The sequence below is a fragment of the Macrobrachium rosenbergii genome, chromosome 16 (genome assembly GCF_040412425.1).
Source record: "Macrobrachium rosenbergii isolate ZJJX-2024 chromosome 16, ASM4041242v1, whole genome shotgun sequence".
NCBI lineage: Eukaryota > Metazoa > Arthropoda > Malacostraca > Decapoda > Palaemonidae > Macrobrachium > Macrobrachium rosenbergii.
Genome location: NC_089756.1, coordinates 44,876,262 through 44,894,942, shown reverse-complemented (window position 1 = coordinate 44,894,942; position 18,681 = coordinate 44,876,262). Strand labels below are relative to the sequence as shown.

At 37.0% G+C, this 18,681-nt stretch overlaps 1 protein-coding gene across 1 annotated transcript in view; it reads left to right on the top strand.

The window, feature by feature from the left end:
* Window positions 1-1,068: 1,068 nt before the first annotated feature.
* Window positions 1,069-18,681, top strand: part of LOC136847386 (uncharacterized) — a 508,750-nt gene continuing 491,137 nt past the window's right edge. Inside the window, exons 1-2 of the mRNA XM_067119022.1 lie at window positions 1,069-1,553; window positions 5,202-5,363. Coding sequence (XP_066975123.1) covers window positions 5,331-5,363 — 33 coding nt within the window. The 5' untranslated portion in view covers window positions 1,069-1,553; window positions 5,202-5,330. The remainder of the gene's footprint in view (window positions 1,554-5,201; window positions 5,364-18,681) is intronic.

Sequence of the window (18,681 nt, the reverse complement as noted above, 5' to 3'; positions counted from 1 at the left end):
TATATATATATATACATATATGTATACAGTATATATATATATATATATATATATATATATATATATATATATATATATATATATATATATATATATATATATATATATATATATATATATATATATGTATGTTTGTATATATTATATAAATATATATATATACATATATATATGCATACATATACTGTAAATACAGTACATATGTATATATATGAGATAATTTAATATATACACTATATATGTTATATATATAACTAAACTTTAGCACTTTCATATATGTATACATCTAAACACATATATGTGTGCTAACGCTTAATTAAAACGCAGGAAGTGAAAAAGAACAGACAAAAACAAGCAAAACTAAGAGCTGAAACAAAAGAAGCTGGGAATAATAAAATAAATGGCTGTGTGGGAGTCGCACACAGCCAAAGATATGGTCTGGGATGAGGGTGTGGGAGGGGAAGGCACAGAGGGGAGGGGAAAGGAGATGGAAAGCAGGGGCGGAGGGGAAGGGGGAGGGGGGAAAACCCATGGAGGGGGAACCTAGGTTTGGGGGAGAGAGAAAGGGTGGTGGTGGTAGTAGTAGTGAGGGGAAAATATGGGAGGCTCAATATTGTCTTATCCGTCTGAGAGCGACACTTGAGCCGCCCAGGTTTTTCTTTTCATCTGGTCAGTTGCGTCTTGAGGTGTCCTTTATTGCTTTCTCCGACTCTCCCCCCGCCTTTTCAACCCCACCTTCCCCCACTGCAACCTCCCCATAACAATCAGATCACTAGCATAGACAGTTGGAGGCTGAACTGAGGGGCAGAAGAGGCACAGACAGTGAGGGGGAATCGAGGCGGAGAGGGGAGGCTGTTGACACTGGTTGCCATGGTTACCAGGTGACACACGCACACACACATATACACACACTAGCTTTTTTTTTCTCTCAGTATCATTCCCTCTAGCACTCTTTTTCGCTATCATACACATTCTCTCACTCCTTCTTCTTCTTCTCTCTCTCTCTCTCTCTCTCTCTCTCTCTCTCTCTCTCTCTCTCTCTCACGCAGACTTTTTTTTTTGGGGGGGGGAAGTGTTTGTCAACAAGTCTTTCAATACACTATTTGTAAACGAATTTAGCTTAACCTTGGAGCGAGAGAAACAGTTTTTTCTCTGCCTCTCTCTCTCTCTCTCTCTCTCTCTCTTCCCTTCTATCCATCTACCTGATTGCCCGCAGTATCCTCGCGTTAGCTAGTCTATGCACCTCCTCCTTTCGAAGACTGCCCCTTAATTCACGAAACTTCTCTCTTCCTCTTTCTTATTCTCACACGTCTTCCTCCTCCTCCTCCTCTTCTTCCTCCTCCTCCTCCTCCTCCTCCTCCTCCCACAACACCACCACCATCACCACCTGTTGAGCGCGATCAGTGTACAGCTAACATTGTGGAGTGGAGGGTGGTCTCTCTTCTCTCTCTCACTCTCTTTTTCTCTCTTCCTCGTTATCAACTCTTTTTTTCAGCGTCCCACTGTCGATCCTAGTGTGCGTATGAGTGACAATCAAAAGCTACAAGCTAAAGGTACCCGGAAACAGGCGTATTGCAACGGTCTGCTAACTGATGGGTTGGTTTGTTAAGTTTAGAATGACAGACACACTAACTGGATATCACTTCCATTCGAAGTGCGAGGTGCGGCGTTCGGCGTAATGAGAACTGGGAAGGAAGTGATGACTGAGCTTACATAAAGGAAGACGGACTAATTCAAATTGCCACCATCAATAACAAATGAATACAAGTAACGATTACCACTAGTGACGTAGTCGTTTCAGCTAAGCGGTCGACAAAGATACGTGCACATATACAAACTTTGACACACATACATTTACATTTTGTGAGTGTGAATGTGTATGTCAAAGTGTTTTCGTTTTGTGTGTGTGTGTGTATGTCTAAGAGAGAGAGAGAGAGAGAGAGAGAGAGAGAGAGAGAGAGAGAGAGAGAGAGAGAGAGAGAGAGAGAGAGAGAGGGGTAAATATGTTATAGAAGCTGCGTAAACTATTTCCGTTTATAAACTGCGTAGTCTGTGTCTGGGGTAAATAAACAAATAAACACTATTTAACAAGAGCAACACTTGCGTAATCAAAGACGAAGATGATGAGGTGAAAAGATATCCGAAAGTTATCCGATATCGTATCCGTATTCACGTATCCGAACATGACACACAACATGAGAATGTTCTTAATTGCAAACATCGAAAGGCCTTTAGAGATCGAACATCAACTCTTACCATTATATGAAAGCCGAAGATCTCATTATAAACTCAACAAGAGAGAGAGAGAGAGAGAGAGAGAGAGAGAGAGAGAGAGAGAGAGAGAGAGAGAGAGAGCTAGTATCATGCCGTGATTTACGCGGCATGAAATGAAGTACGGATTATAACAAGAGATTACCTTGTTAATGCCGGAAGTGATAAAAGACGTTAGCGTTAATGAGCTATATACATATAGGAAAATATTAGCTTACTTTATGCTTCTCAGAGAACTAGTTATACTGCATATACATATTAAAGGTATGAAATAATCTTATATCAAAAGATATCAACTCGTTGTGCGATATAAGCGAAGACTATACATTTCTTTTTGTGCTTAATTAACAGCTTTTGTGGATATCACTTATGAGCGGAGGCTGTGTAAATCTATTCCTTGCGAGATTACACGACAGCTTTTACAGATATCAGTTATAACTGGAAACTATAAAACTAGCTTTGGTTACTAACTAGATACATCTATCTATCGTGCGGCTAACATAATTTTTGTAGCTTGCCAAAAGAAAGGAAAGATATGTGAGGTTTTCATAACATTACACAATGAATACATTCTGTTGACGAGTGGACTTCTCTAACCACTGACTTTAACTGTGAAAATGCTTTCAGTATTATTGCATGTGTAAGGAGTTAAAGTCTTTGGCCCAGTTTCTGTCCCCCGTCCGTCTATGTGCTATGAAATGGACTTTTTACGATCTTTTAAAAGATTCACTATTTTCCAGGAAAGAACAGATTAAATTAAGCGTGGATCAGAGCCCGGTTGTGACTCCCCTTCTCGCTGTTGTTTAGGTTCTCGTAGTTATTCACTATTATTGTAACAGTTTATTGTTACTGTCGCTGCATATGAAAGAAAGTACGAGTCTTGAGATAGCCTAATCTTGTAGAAAGAATGGAAAACGATTAGTTGGTGAAAAATGTGAATAGTTCTTGAGTGTTCGGAGGGAGGAGAAGAAGTATGGAAGAAGTACCTGAATATGTGTAAGAGAAGACCGAATGGCGTACTGTGACGCGCTGCTGATGAGCCTTCAATGTAGATATACGAAGGTATTATTGCTGCGAAAGTTTTCTGCACCAAGGTTTCTTCCAAGATTTAGCAGTCTAAGCATAATCGTGGCAGGGATTCTTGTGGTTTTTTTTCTCTGAAGCCACTCATGTCGGGGAAAATGGATTTATGTTGAAAAAATGTATAAACAGGTAACTAAGCACACATACACAGACACACACACACACACACACACACACACACACACACACACATATATATATATATATATATATATATATATATATATATATATATATATATATATATATATATGTATGTATGTATGTATGTATGTGCGTATGTATGTATGTATGCAAGACCGATATGAATGCTTTAGTACTTGGATAATGTACATCTTAAGGAGCTACACTAATAAAATAATTATGATTGTTGATAATATTAGTATTAACACAAGTAGTAGTAGTAGTCTTTTCATATGTCTTTACTTGTAATTATGAAAGCAATAGAAAATACAGAATATAAATAACCACATATTGTAAAGAGCACAGCTGGCCGTGAGATCAAATGAGTCTGATTTTTAATTTAAGCAATCAAATATAAATGAGTAAAGATCGTTTTTAATTACTACACGCCAACGGCAATAAAGCCAACCTTCACAAAAACTACGACATACCACCTAACAAAGAAACAATAAGAGGAAGAGTAAAAAGTTATTCACTTTTAGTTTTCTTATAAAACAAATGCAACGTCTGATGAAAAAAAAAAAACAACTCCTTCAAACGATCTCTGTCCAGCGAAAATAAAACTGAAAGGTGAACCCAGCTATTTTAAGAAGGGTTATTTAAAATCCTTGTTCTACGTACGAGATGAGAGTTAAATACACTTGGAGAGAGTGGAGGACATGGGATTGATAGATGGGGGGACATCCTGAAAAAGATAGGGGTAAGATTGGTTATGAGGGCACGTCCAAAATGAGATAGGGGTGAGATAGGTTAAGTGGTGGAAAGATACGCTTAAAACAGGGGACATTTCTTTGCATTATGAAAATACCATTCAGCAAGAAGAAGAAGAAGAAGAAGAAGAAGAAGAAGAAGAAGAAGAAGAAGAAGAAGAAGAAGAAGAAGAAGAAGAAGAAGAAGAAGAGGCTGAAACCTCGGAAATGGACAGTAGTAAAACTAAAGATGGTAAAGTAACGAAGTTAACATGCTTCGAGACAAATGCCAGTCACGAGTAGAAATGTTGCAACGCAATAATGAAACAGAAATAAAATGAAGGATTTGACGGAAGGAGGAAACATTAATCCATTTGTAATACAACACACTCATAACTGAAGTAGGAAAAAGGGAAGAAAAGCTATATCATTCCATGAACATGAAGGTCAGAAACTTCCAAAGAAAATATATTTATTGAGTTTATGAGTGTCAAAAGGCAACCGACGAGATGAATTCATGATTTTAATCTTCCATACGCCTAATAAAATAACGTTGAGAGAAGACGAAGAGAGAATTTAATTAATGGAATTAGACAATGACCTTTTGATCCATAGGATGGGAAAAAACTTCCTAATGAGGAATAATAACGGCAAATGATTTAAAGTATGAGAAGGCTGTGAAGGGTGTCACGATACGAGTAAGTTTATTACAAATGTCTTGTCAAAATCGATTAATCTATGGACTCTAAAGAAGTATTCCGAAACCAATTTAAGCGTGCGTATATATATATATATATATATATATATATATATATATATATATATATATATATATATATATATATATATATATAGAGAGAGAGAGAGAGAGAGAGAGAGAGAGAGAGAGAGAGAGTGCTTTGCACCATGTTACTAATAATTAGCACCATTTGTTCCAAGCTCACACATTTCACTGATCATTTTTTTTTGCCCAAGTTCAAATATTTACAGTAAGACTCTAAAGACTAGGTAGGAAGAGAAGACACTTCAATTGACAAAGTGTGTTTTAATGAACTTCGAGTATAACGTTGTCGAAGGTAGCGATCAAAATCGTCCCGTGACAAGATGAAGGCTGCGATCGTCGCATCGAATCTCAGGGTAAGTAACGTTTCCATGAAGTCTCAAGGTAAGTAATGTTTATGGCTTTTTCACGATAACGTTTTGGACCTCTTTATTTGTTAACAACGTTTTCTCTTATTTTTCCTCAGTCTCTTCCTTTATTTCTCTGTTTTCTTCATTCTTTCATTGATCTGAATACAGGGTCGAAGTAAAAGTACAGTTTTATTAAGATTAGTCTGCTGTCTACCGCTGTATCATTACAGCATTTTCATTAAAACAATTTAGTCTTTGAATAGAAAACAAATCTTGGATTTTTTTTTACCCTGATTTCATGTCATACCGACGTCTATTTTTTTTATTTTCACTGGTCATTCTAATTCCTTTCCTTATCTACTTAAATTCCCTGGTAAGAATACTTACATTATAAACATCCAGTTTTTTTACCGATGTGCTCAAGTGCTTATTCTTATATAACATCATACAACCATTCTTATATAATAATTTATATAATTATTGTATAATATTAATTTTACATGGTATCTTCAACTCCTTATTAATTAATTTAAATATTTCATATGCTTCTTACTTCTTTTCTGAACCATTTCAAAATATATTACTATATTACCTTGTTAAAAACTTTGTACATACATATATATATATATATATATATATATATATATATATATATATATATATATATATATATATATATATATATATATATATATATATATATATATATATATATATATATATATATATGTGTGTGTGTGTGTGTGTGTGTGTGTGTGTGTGTGAAGTCGCATGAAACGATACAAAAAATGTTGTTCTTTCGACCGTTAATTATTTAACCTTATCATTCTTGTAAGCCGAGGTAACTAATTATATACTCCATATTCGTCACTTTTACGTATCCTACATCAACATTTCATATATTTAAAGTTATATTTTATTCCATTTTGAATAACGCATTTGAGTTCTCCTTTAGAAATACTTATTCTAAGCCTTCTATTTGTAAAGAGAAGATAATATAATATATATATATATATATATATATATATATATATATATATATATATATATATATATATATATATATATATATATATATATATATATATATATATATATAACACAGTTGGATTGAAAACAAGTTTTCATACAAACTTAACTAATACAGAAGAAACTTGATATTTTACTAGCTATCAATAATCTGCCATTAAGGTAATCTCTTCAAATGAGATTTAATTCATTAAAACTACTAAAAGATCATAAACGCGAGTTATTATGCAGTTAGGTCTAGTTCAAGTTATTCAATTTAATAAATATGAAAGCAACTGTTGGATATAATTTTGAATCCACCGCAGTATTAAAGCAAGGTAAGTGAAATATGGGTAAAGATATCCGTAGAATTTCACAGCGTTAATTTGCTATTTTCTTTCCTGAAAGAAGAAAAATCGACTGCTGTAATGGCGACGTTTTTCTGCCCACCCCCCCAACACACACACACAAAATTGACAGTACTTGTCAGTGTGCACAAAAATGACTCGTCAGTGTACTTGAAATGCGTCAACACAAACGTAAATTTTATGACAATACAAAATTTAAGTTGGTTTTTTACTTCCAGCAACTCCAAATCATCCAAAGTAGAAAACAAGATTGTTAGCCGCCTCTCCGATCCGACTGTAAAAACCTAACCTGTCTTCCGCATTTAGTTACTGAGAACAAAAAATACGTACATTACAAAGTTCTAAACAAATACTGAATATTAAAAAAACTGAATCCAACAACAATGGACCTTGGAGCACGCTATGGTAAAAATAAGATTTTTTATAGAAACTCTCCTGTGAATGAGTACACGTCATGAAAATACCAACATGACTGGAATTCAGAGCGAATGAAATAATCAAAGTGCTCTAAAAACCATCCATCAGAACAAATCCAAATATACAAATTTAAAAGACATTCCATAAAACACTTCTTCAATGAGGAATGACTATTAATTAAGGAGTAAGGATTTTAGAGATTATTCGACAAAATCAGAGACAAAGCATTCTGTGACGGTAAATTAAATGATTCTGACATGCTACGAGTACTGTGTTGTACATAATTTGAATATATCACTTTAAAATAAAAGCGAATAAATTATGTTTTAAAATATTAAAATACAAGTGGGCGTGGACAGAATACCCATGAAAGTACATTATCATGATAGAAATTAACGCAAAACAAACAGAGTGCGCTTAAATGGGGCAATACGCACCAGATAAATAAAGGAATGGATGCATCATGATTTCCAAACACGGAAGCAGATATAAGTAATATAATCGTCAATTCACTAAAGGATTTTAATTTAATTTTTAAACTTACCACATTCGGACTAAATACCCTGAAATAGCCACGTCGTGACAAAAAGAAAGAAGAAAAACAACAAAGAGTAGAGACTGTCCTCAATAGCAATGTTTAATATGTATAAAAACCTATGAGGAATTCTAGACGACGGAAAGTTAGATTTTGACGGGAACAATATGCAATGACTCACACGCCCGTGGGAGTTGAGCCAAACCAGTAACAAACTTCTTGTGGAACCCACTTAATTTTCAGAGACAAGTTTTGGTAGGGCATATTTCCAAAACAAAACAGGATAGCAACTCCTAGAATCCCCTCTCTTGCCAGTTTACAAACTTAAAATGTAATTTTTGATGCTTGTATGTAGTGGTTTGAGTTAGGGTAAGATCAAGTGTCAAAAGTTTCATTACTTACATAAGGCACTGAAACATCAATTTAATACTTTATAAGAAAAATAAAAAGGATTATACAAAAACTATTGAAAAACAATGTAATGCATGATTACCATGTTCTTTCCTATGATCATTCCATTTTGATAATGTAACTTGTGCATAAAACGTACCACTGTCAGACACTCAAGAGGTACTGTATATTGAGAGACATGCTGACTAGAAAAACAGTCGTTTGCATAAACAGCCATCTATACAGGGGTCTGTAAAACTGCAAGAAAAGTTAAAACAAGCCGACAGAGCGAACTCAAACGCAGGAAAACTTGGGCTCGTGCAAAATGACATAATTTGCCTTAACACTAATTTAGTCGATTTTTCGGAGAATGCCTGTCTTCCATTTAATGTTGTGTTAACATACAATTAGCTTACTTAAAAAATGTACAGATGCGAGGAAACAAGCAACTGCTTATAATAATGTACGTAAAGGATATGATCGAAGCTACTTATAAAGAAATCTTAACCATGTTTTGCTGATACTAAAACTGACCTCCACATTATGAAACCGAAGTTCTACCGTAATATAGAAAACTTAATCTCACACGGCAGATGAATTAGCTCGAAAGTAACATTTATTTCTTCATACTAAAGTTGTCATACTGGCGACAGACCTGCAAGCAAAGCATGGGACAATCCAGGAGCCAAAGTCCTGGGTCCTAAGCTTCGAAGGTGAAGTCCAAGGGGACAAAATCCACGAGGACGGCCTTAGAAATAAAGTCCTGAAAGCTGGGACGTCAACCCAGGAAACAATGCCTGAAAGCACAGACTGGGACGACAGCCTGGAACAAAAACCCTGAAGGCAAAATCCTGGAAATTGGGCTGTCGTCTAAAAGACGGAAGTCCAGGACGACAGCCCAAGAGACAAGGATCGGGTCATGAGGGTGAAGTCCTGAATGAAACACTCCTGAGATGACGTCCAGGATGAAAGCACAAAAGGATAATTGCCACTGGCGAAAAAGTGAAGTATATCTTAGTTTAACCAGACCACTGAGCTGATTAACAGCTCTCCTTGGGCTGGCCCGAAGGATTAGACTTATTTTACGTGGCTAAGAACCACTTGGTTACCTAGCAACGGGACCTACAGCTTATTGTGGAATCCGAACCACTTTATGACGAGAAATGAATTTCTATCACTAGAAATTAATTCCTCTAATTCTTCATTGGCTGGTCGGAGAGTCGAACGCTGGGCCAACAGCGTGCTAGCCGAGAGCTCTACCCACCCCTCTAATGAAGAACTAGGCCACTGGCGAAAAAGAGTATAAGTGGGTATCGTTGGGTCTTCGACTACCCATCATGAACGGTAGTCGATTTACGTAGTTTGATCTTATAAATAAAACTGAGCTACGTAGCTTGATCTTATAAATAAAACTGAAACTCACCCACTTCTTTGGATCTCAACCAAATCCACCCTCTCCATGACAGGAATTGAGTCTTCTAAAGTTCCACCTCCCAGTACCGCATTTTGATCTTATTCTTTATAAATCCTGTTTTATCAATTTTAATTTGTTCGAAAATTTTCACTGCCTTATAAAACCTTTCTAGTCTGCTGTGTGTATTTGTATTTTTTTTTTATTTATTGTCATCTGCAACTTGCTCTATTCTCTGTTGGCTCTCTTTCAATTGCTGGGCTTTACCATTTTGTTTAGTTGGTAGTTTGCCCGTTTTATTATTTTTCAGTTTCCAAAGTTAAATTCATTATATACTGTTGGTTCAGTTTTATATCTCTGTATGCAGCTTTGCAACTTTCCTTTTCAAAAGAGCACAAATAACTCGAGACTGAGTCGAAACGTCCCTAAAGTACGATGTTGTTATAGCATCCACGCATTATTACATTCATCTCAGTATTTAATAATAATAATAATAATAATAATAATAATAATAATAATAATAATAATAGACAGAATCGAAAAGTCTCTAAAATACAAAACTATTGTGGGTTCTATATGTAATCAAATTCATCTCAATAATAATAATAATAATAATAATAATAATAATAATAATAATAATAATAATAATAATAATAATACAATCCAAGAGAATCTGATCTTGTTTGGCCTCCCCGGGTGACAGTAAGAGACATGACACAGCCACCCACCCCTACACACTGGTTTGTCCGCCCCGTGTGGAACGGGAGGGTCATCCACCCTCCTCCTGCAAACATGTTTGTCCGCCCCGGGTGGGGGCAGGGTAGGTAGGGGATCGAGAGGGTAGGGGAGATAGCAGACCTGGGTTCCAACGCGCGCAAGCAGCCTCGTACTAATAATAATAATAATAATAATAATAATAATAATAATAATAATAATACCGTAATCCGGAACTCCTAAATAAATGAGAAACATGACAAAATCGCAATCTTGAGCTCCGCATGAAAGAAGCTTTTGAATCTTCCTTCAATGTTCGGCCCATTCATTCATGATATGAGGACTTAATTAAGGTTTTTTTTTCACTCTCTCTCTCTAACCCTTCCATCTCTCACTCATCATGCGCATCTGATAGCGGACTTATGTTTATGTCATGAAATGACATATTACAGACATATATCTAAAGGAGATTTGTATATTAACCAGAAAAAAGTTATACACTTTTTTCATTAAACAAAAGAAACTTTGCATTGATGCAAGATAGTACGACAAGAATGTGAAATTATACAGAATAAATGGATGCGTTCTCGGCGCTGAATGATAAACGCAGAAGTCTTGAAAGTATTACTGTTCTTTTCAGTGCGGCCTCAGGTTCGACAGAAGTGGCAACCCAGGTGGGTGAATAAAGTTTATTTGTTTGTTTGTTTGTTTGTTAACTATAGAAGCATTTGCAATATATGGCAACTTTTGGAAGATATATGGGTACTATGTTAAATACAGAAGCCAATGTATGGCAACTGTTAGAAGATAAATGGGTACCACTAAAGAAATCTGACCTGATGAAAATAATGAAAACATTCCATATAATTACTTCTACGGATTCTTTAAGAAACCTTAAATAAAAAACGAATAATAAAGTCACAATAAAGTAATTAACACACTCACTTTTAGCCATGTCTGTCCGCGTTGTCTGTGTTTTAACAAAATATCTGGAAAGCGCATGATCGAAATTTAATGAAATCTGTTGGATTGATTCACTGGGTTGCTTTCTTCGAAATGATAAAATTTCGGTGAAAACTGATGGAAATTGGCATGGTTTCTATAGCGAAAAATGTCGTTATAATTTCCATCAAAACCCACTAAAAGTTGACCATCAGGAGAGGAATACCAAACAACTGTCTTCACTAAGTTACACCAAAGTACGCACGTTGGTCTCCACGTAATCCTGCTAAGAGACAAACAATCTGAACTAAAGACATGTCCTCTTTGGTGGAAATAATTATAACATTACCGATAAACTCCTACGCGTTATGTTCGTGACGTTCATTACTGAACAGTTGTTGTCATTGCCGTGACAAATTGAACAGCGTAATAATTTCTTAAAAGTGAAAAAATAGGGTGGTATTTAACTTCAAAAATTTCTATTAGAAAACCAACGATGATCAGTGAAACTAGCAAAAATTACTGAAAAGTAAATTTATGATCTCCTCTGATATGATATATTCACTATTTTCATCACGACGTATAAATATTTTTTCACTTTTGCTTTTAATAGCTGTATCCAGAGGGTGTGCTGCGCACACACGCACATACACACAATAATATATATATATATATATATATATATATATATATATATATATATATATATATATATATATACATGTTTGTGATATATATACACATACATTCATATATATATTTATATTTATATATATATATATATATATATATATATATATATATATATATATAATCCATTTATACACTTTTTCTATATAAAAGGGGTGGTCACAAAGATAACTCAAGCAACAGTTACTTACACCGCCATCCTCGGTCTACCGAATCAATGTCAAAACAGAGCTTCAACAGAAATAGGTCGATCCTTGCAAACACTGTGCCACTCACCTCCGCGTTACGGAAACTTGTAACAAACCTTAATCATAATGTGCAAGCAATGGTTCACACTGAGGGCCGGAAATTTAAGTATCAAGTAATGCATCTAACAAAGGCACACTTATAATTTCTATTACTAACATAACAGAACCGGCTGCCTACTTAAAAGTCCTGATCACGCTACAGACTACAAGAGAAAAGAAGAGGCAAGAATACAAAGTGATTTTCATATAGAGGAATCAGCTGACAAGTCTTTTAAAGGAAACGAAAATGTAAGAATCAATCACCAACGGGAACATGCAGAAAATTCCAAGGTATAAGCAACCAGGGACGATTATCTCTAAAGAGTAAATTGAAGTTCCAGGACAGGACACAGCGGATGAGAATAGTTGATCGCATTAAGTGGGTTTTGATTCACTTCTCTCAACAAGGGAAACAATAGGAAAACATCTCAAATATGACAGTATCATTCATAATAGTTACGGATAATATAATCTTATGTCTTTAGTAATTAAGATTAAGCAAAGAAATTACATCACTCAAAAGAGATAGTTCTGTGGAACCAGGTTTATGAATTTGAATAATTTAATCTCACAAAGGGCAAGTTTGAAGTGACTTTTACCCACATAATATTAAGCCTTGTAATAATACATTCTAGTATTGTGAAAGAATATTTCCTTACTTCTATCATACTATAAAAGCATCCTGGCGTTATGCTATTTCTTTACACAATTATTGGTATCTGAGAGAGATACCGTAATATTCTAGTTTGTAAAATAGATAAAATGATAATTTTTCAAAAACTGTTTAAAATAAGCGCATATTGATTGTAGAATTCTGGAGCTACATTAGTATTTCTTTTTCGTAAAAGTCAATGAAAGTTTTTGAAAGACAGCTTGACATATTGACCGTGAGAATGACATGTTGTCAATCTAGGTCTAAACTTTTTTATTATTATTTTTCTTGAGAGAAAAACATCGAATCAGACGAAATCTGCAACGAAATGTTTTCTGTAACAAAACGAAACGTACAGGAAGAAAATCAGTCAACAAATAAATACTTTACATCGCATAAATATCAAAACGGACCAAGAACTTTTAATATATGACAACGAAATCGGAAGACGAAAAACACTGGATATTCTAAAAGGTTTTTTGAGCTATCCTCCATAACTGAAAGAAATAACACAAGCAATCTCTCTCAGGGTGTGTCGAAAACCTTGTTAACATGGTAAAACTAAACGAAAAATCTTAACGAACTAAAATTTGGAAACCAAACCAGACGTTCTTTTTTTTTTTTTTAAATCTCAACCAAAAAACCAACTCTAAGTTCACAGAGGGCTTCCCCTTTTAGATGCAAGCAAAGCAAGACTAAAATGGGAAAATTATTGGTATATAATGGGATGAGTCGCCCATAAAGTTCTCGAAGATGGCAAAAACAGAACACACAACTAAACACGCAAACACAAAAGAGCCGTTGTGAGGTAACTATTGTTCTACGGCATTCTATGGCAATAAGGGAAAAGACTTCTTTCACCATGACCATAAGACACGTCGTAAATGGCGAGGAAACTGTGGAGTGATTTCGGTCTGCGGTCGTTCATCATTGTTCTTACAAGCTATAACCAGTGGGGGAAGTACTATGTGGAAGGAATAAGGGGAGGGACGAGGAGGTGGGAAAAGAATAGGGAGGGGGATGGAGAGATTTAGATGGAGGGTCGAGGGGTTGAATGGAAGGGGTTGGAGGGCAAGGGGATAGTGGAGGATGGGCAGATTAATTTGGAAGGTCGACGGATTGAGGTTGACAAGGGTGGGAAGGGAAAAGGAAGAGAGGACAGATTATGGTAGACCGGGGTGCGGGGTGGGGGGGAGGACAGAGAGGAGAAATAGGATATTAAGATGACAGGCGGAGGGGCTGAGGTGGAAAGGGGTGATAGGGTCGTGGAATGGAGGAGGAATTAAAATGGAGGTTCGACGGGTTGAAGTGGTTGAGGAATGGAAGATTAGAGCGTGGCAAGGGGGTGGGGGTTGCGGTGGACAAGGGTAGTAGGGACAGGGAGATGGAGGAGTAAAGGAAATTAGGATGAAATGCGGAGGGGTTGAGGTGTTCAGGAGTGGGAGGGTCAGGGGATGGAGAAGGAAGGGGAAATTAGGATGGAGGGTTGAGGGGTGGAAGTGGGTAAAGGAATTGATGATTAAGATAGAGGGTGGTCAGGGGTCGAGGCAGACAGGGGTGGGAGGGAAAGGGGAAGGAGGAGCAAGGGGAGATTAAGATGAAAGCCAGACAGGGTGAGGTGGACAGGTGGACACAGGTGGTAGGAGGACTGGGATATTAAGCTGGATGGTGGGGGGAGGTTGCAGTGGACAAAGGTGGGAGGGAGATTACGATAAGATGGAGGGTCAAGGGGTTAGTTAGAAAGAACAGTCACCTTGACCTTAGTAGAATCACCAGAAAAATAATCTTGGTCAATTAGTAACCCCTGTGCGCCCTTTAAAAACCGCTGAGATTCTGAGGAGTATTTCAGAACAACCTGTCACCCTTCAACTCCCTAGAAATATCCTTTTTCTCCCCTGAAAACTCTAAAGAATGACGTAAGATTTTTTCCGTCCTTGAACTCTTTAAAATAACTAGAGAAGTAAGTACTCTTGGCCGATTGAGTAGTCTGTGCCTTCCCAAAAATCTACAGGAATTCTGCAGGAAGATCAGTCATTATCGTACTTTAGGAATCACCAGAAAAGTATTTTTAACTAATCAGTCACCATAGTGCTCCTCTGAAAACACTGACGAGTGCTGTAGGATAACTGGCCACTCTTGAGCTCCCTGGAAACACGAGAGTAGTCTTGGCCGGTCACTCACCTTTGTTCTCCTCAGAAAATCCAGAGGAATGATGTAGGAAGGAGTCTCCCCTGAGCTCCCGAGAATTGCTAGAGCATTACTCTTGGCTAATTAGTTACCACTGGTCACCTTAAAGTCCAAAAGGAACTCTGTAGAGTGGTCAGTAACTCTTGTGACCCTAGGAATCATCAGAGTTATGCTCTTAATGGTCCCCTGAAAACTCAGAGAAATGCAGTAAGATTATCAGTTGTAACTGAGCTACCTAAAATTAGGTTAAAAGCATACTTGACTGATCAGTCAAATTTATACTCCCTCAAATACCAAGAGGAGTATGTAGAATATCTCAGTCACCCTTGAGCTCTGCAGAATCACCAGAAAAGTGCTCTTCACTGATCAGTCACCCCGGTGCTCTCAGAAAATATCAAGGAATCCTTCAGGATAATGACCTGCTTTTCAACTCCCTAGCAACACAAAATTATTCTAGGCTAATTAGTCATCCTTGTTCTCCACTTGCAAGTACTCTTGGCTGGTTGGACGCCCTTGCACCCCTAAAAACTCAGTATGTAGGGCAATCAGTCGCCCTTCAACTCAACAGAAATACTTAAGTAGTCTGGGTCAATCGATAACCCTTATTCTCCATAAAAATCAAGAGGAATGCTGTAGGGTTGTCTGCTGCCCTTGAGCTTCCTTAAATTACTGGAGAAGTACTATCGGTTGATTAGGTACCACTGTGCCCCCCGCCCCTCCATTTCAAAAAGAATTCTGGAGGATGTACATCACCCTTCAGATTCTAGGAATTGCAAGAGAAGTACTCTTTGTTGATCAGTAGCCCTTTTGGTCTCCTAGAAGACCAGAAGATTGCTGTAAGACAATCAGTTGCCCTTGAGATCCTTACAATCACATTAAAGTTTACTTGGCAGGTCAGTCAACTTTGTGCTCCCCAAAATACCTAAAAGAGTGTTGCAGAATGATGAGTCACCCTTCAGGTCCACTGAATCGCCTAAAAGTTACTCTAGGTCAATCAGTCACCCTTTTGTTTCCTTGAAAACATCAGAGTATCTTAGGGCATAAAATTGCCGTGGGATGGTTTAACATCACTGAGCTCTCTAAAACCTTTAGAGAAGTACTCTCATGACCAATAAACTCAAGGAATTCTATACGGTGATCTGTCGCCCCATGATCTTGGGAACCAATCATTCAATTGTGAGCGCCCTCAAAACGCCAAGAGGAGTGCTGTAAAATTATCGGTCATCCTTGAGCTCAGTAGAACCACCAGAAAACTCTTAGATGATTAGTCACCCCTTTACTCCCCTAGAAAACATCATGGAGCATCTTAGGACAATCAGTTTTGCTTCAGCTCCCTAACAACACCAGAGTAGTATTGGGTGATCAGTCACCTTTGTTCTCCCCCCCCACAAAATCCCAGATGAATGACATGAGATGATCTGTTGCAAATGAGATCCATCGAATCACTAGAGAAGTACTCTTGGCTGATATGTTACCCTAAAAACTCAAGGAGAATTTTGCAGGATGATCAGTTGTCTCTAAAATCCTAGGCATCAACAATGTACTTCTACTGTGATTCGACAGAGCTCAAGGGCTACTGATCATTCTATAGCACTCATCCGGGTTATATGGGAGCATGAAGAGCAGTACTTTGGTGATTCCTGGGATCACAAGGGCGACTGATCATTCTACATAATTCCTCCGAGTTTTTTGGGGTGTGCATGGGTACTCTAGTTATTTGAGGGGTGACTGACTGGCCCAGAATACTCTGGTGTATCTGGGGAACTGAAGGGCGACATTTTGTCCTAAAGTACTCCTTAATGTTTTAGGGAAGCACAAGAGTATTTTTCTGGTGATTCTACTGACCAAGAGTGACAGATCATTCTACTGCATTCCTTTTGGTATTTGGAGGAACAAAAAGTTGACTGACTTGTTAAGCATACTTCTAAAGTGCTCAAAGGCAATTGATAATCCCCTGGGTTTTTAGGGCGGAAAAGGTAACTGACTGGCCAAGAGATGATAGAGAGGTACAGAGGTGACTAATCAGCCAAGAGTAGCCTACTTCTATAGTGAATCGAGAGCTCAAGGTAAACAGACCATCCTACAATATTCCTCTGTCTTTTCGGGGTAGAGCAAGAGTGACTAATCAGCTATGACTACTCTGGAGTATCTAGTGTATCCAACAGTACTACTCATTGTTTTCAGATTATCATAAAGATGACTGATCGGCCAAGAGTGATTCCAGGAAACTCGTGGGGAATTAATTTTTCAACGGTACTCCTCGAATTCGGGTGGGCAATTCACATGTTGCTGTGAGAAATGAAGGCTTCGTGGATTTTTTCGGAAGGAGACACGAGAGCATTCGGCGATTTTTGCCCACAGACACTCTTGTCATGATACATTTTTTGAAAGTGTATTCGATAACTGCTGCTATGTTCATGTTGCCCCAAAGCTTTTGGATTTATACTAGGCTTAATTCCAGATCAATACATATCTTCTGAACGTTATTATACCGCGTTTATCTCCTGACTAAAGTTAAACATGAATCAATTTCTACACTAAGCTGAAATTCCTATCGTTTAATATTTGTCTAGAATATCAATATTCGGATACACTACATCAATCCTACGTATTTATCAATTATATAATCACCATCTTCAGAACAAAACTATTTTCTGATCAGTACTATATCCTTATCCTACAACTTATGGGAATACCCACACTAAAACTCAATTCCAATCAACCTTGTGCCTAAATCCTTACTGGTTATGTTCTAATGACCTAAATTTGGGTCATTACTATCATTGCCTTCATTTATCATATAAAATTCCTTTACAGACTAAAAATGAAACTGGTTCAATACTTCAAAAGCCTGTTCGATGAATCAGCACGAATCGTTAATTCTTCTCCACCCCATTCCGATAATTTTGAGACTTTAACTAAATTCCAATGAACATTAGTCCTAAAGCCAATACAAAGCCTCAATTTTGATTAATATATTTAATCATCTCTGAAATACTAATCCCGCCCACTAGACAGAGTCACAAGGAGACGAATCTCGTCACAGACGTCGGGACAATGGAGTCATTTAGGATTCATGAAAGGAACCAAGTTTTATCTTTCACAAGTTATTTCTCACACAGTTACTCAGATATGTTTGGGAGTCTCTCTCTCTCCGCCTCTCTGGTGATTCCTGTTTTTTAAATATGCAAATAATGTCTGCTGCTTTCTCCGCGATGTCGTCACTTTATATCTGTATATCAGCACTCTTACAATCTCTCCACCTCCCTCCCTCCCTCCCTCCCTCAGTCTGTCTTTTTGTTAAGATGACTCACTGCTGCTTAAGAATATAATCTCTCCGATGTCCGCCTCTTCGTGTATTAAAATAGACTCAAGAACGGATAAACTAATGTTCACGAAACTTCTATAGAGCAAAGGGATTTCGGCAGCCATACTTCACACTTTCTATTATTATTATTATTATTATTATTATTATTATTATTATTATTATTATCCAAAAGATGAACCCCATTCATATGGAACAAGCCCACAAGGGTCACTGACTTAAAATTCTAGCTCCAATGAATATGGTCTTCAACTGGAAGAAGTAACACAAGGTAATACGAAATACAGAAAGAAAGATCAGCTACTGGAAAGAGTAAATTTGCCTATTAATAAATCAATATATAAAATGAAAGTAAATGATAAAACACAAAGAGAATTGTTTTAAGGTAGTGATGCGTT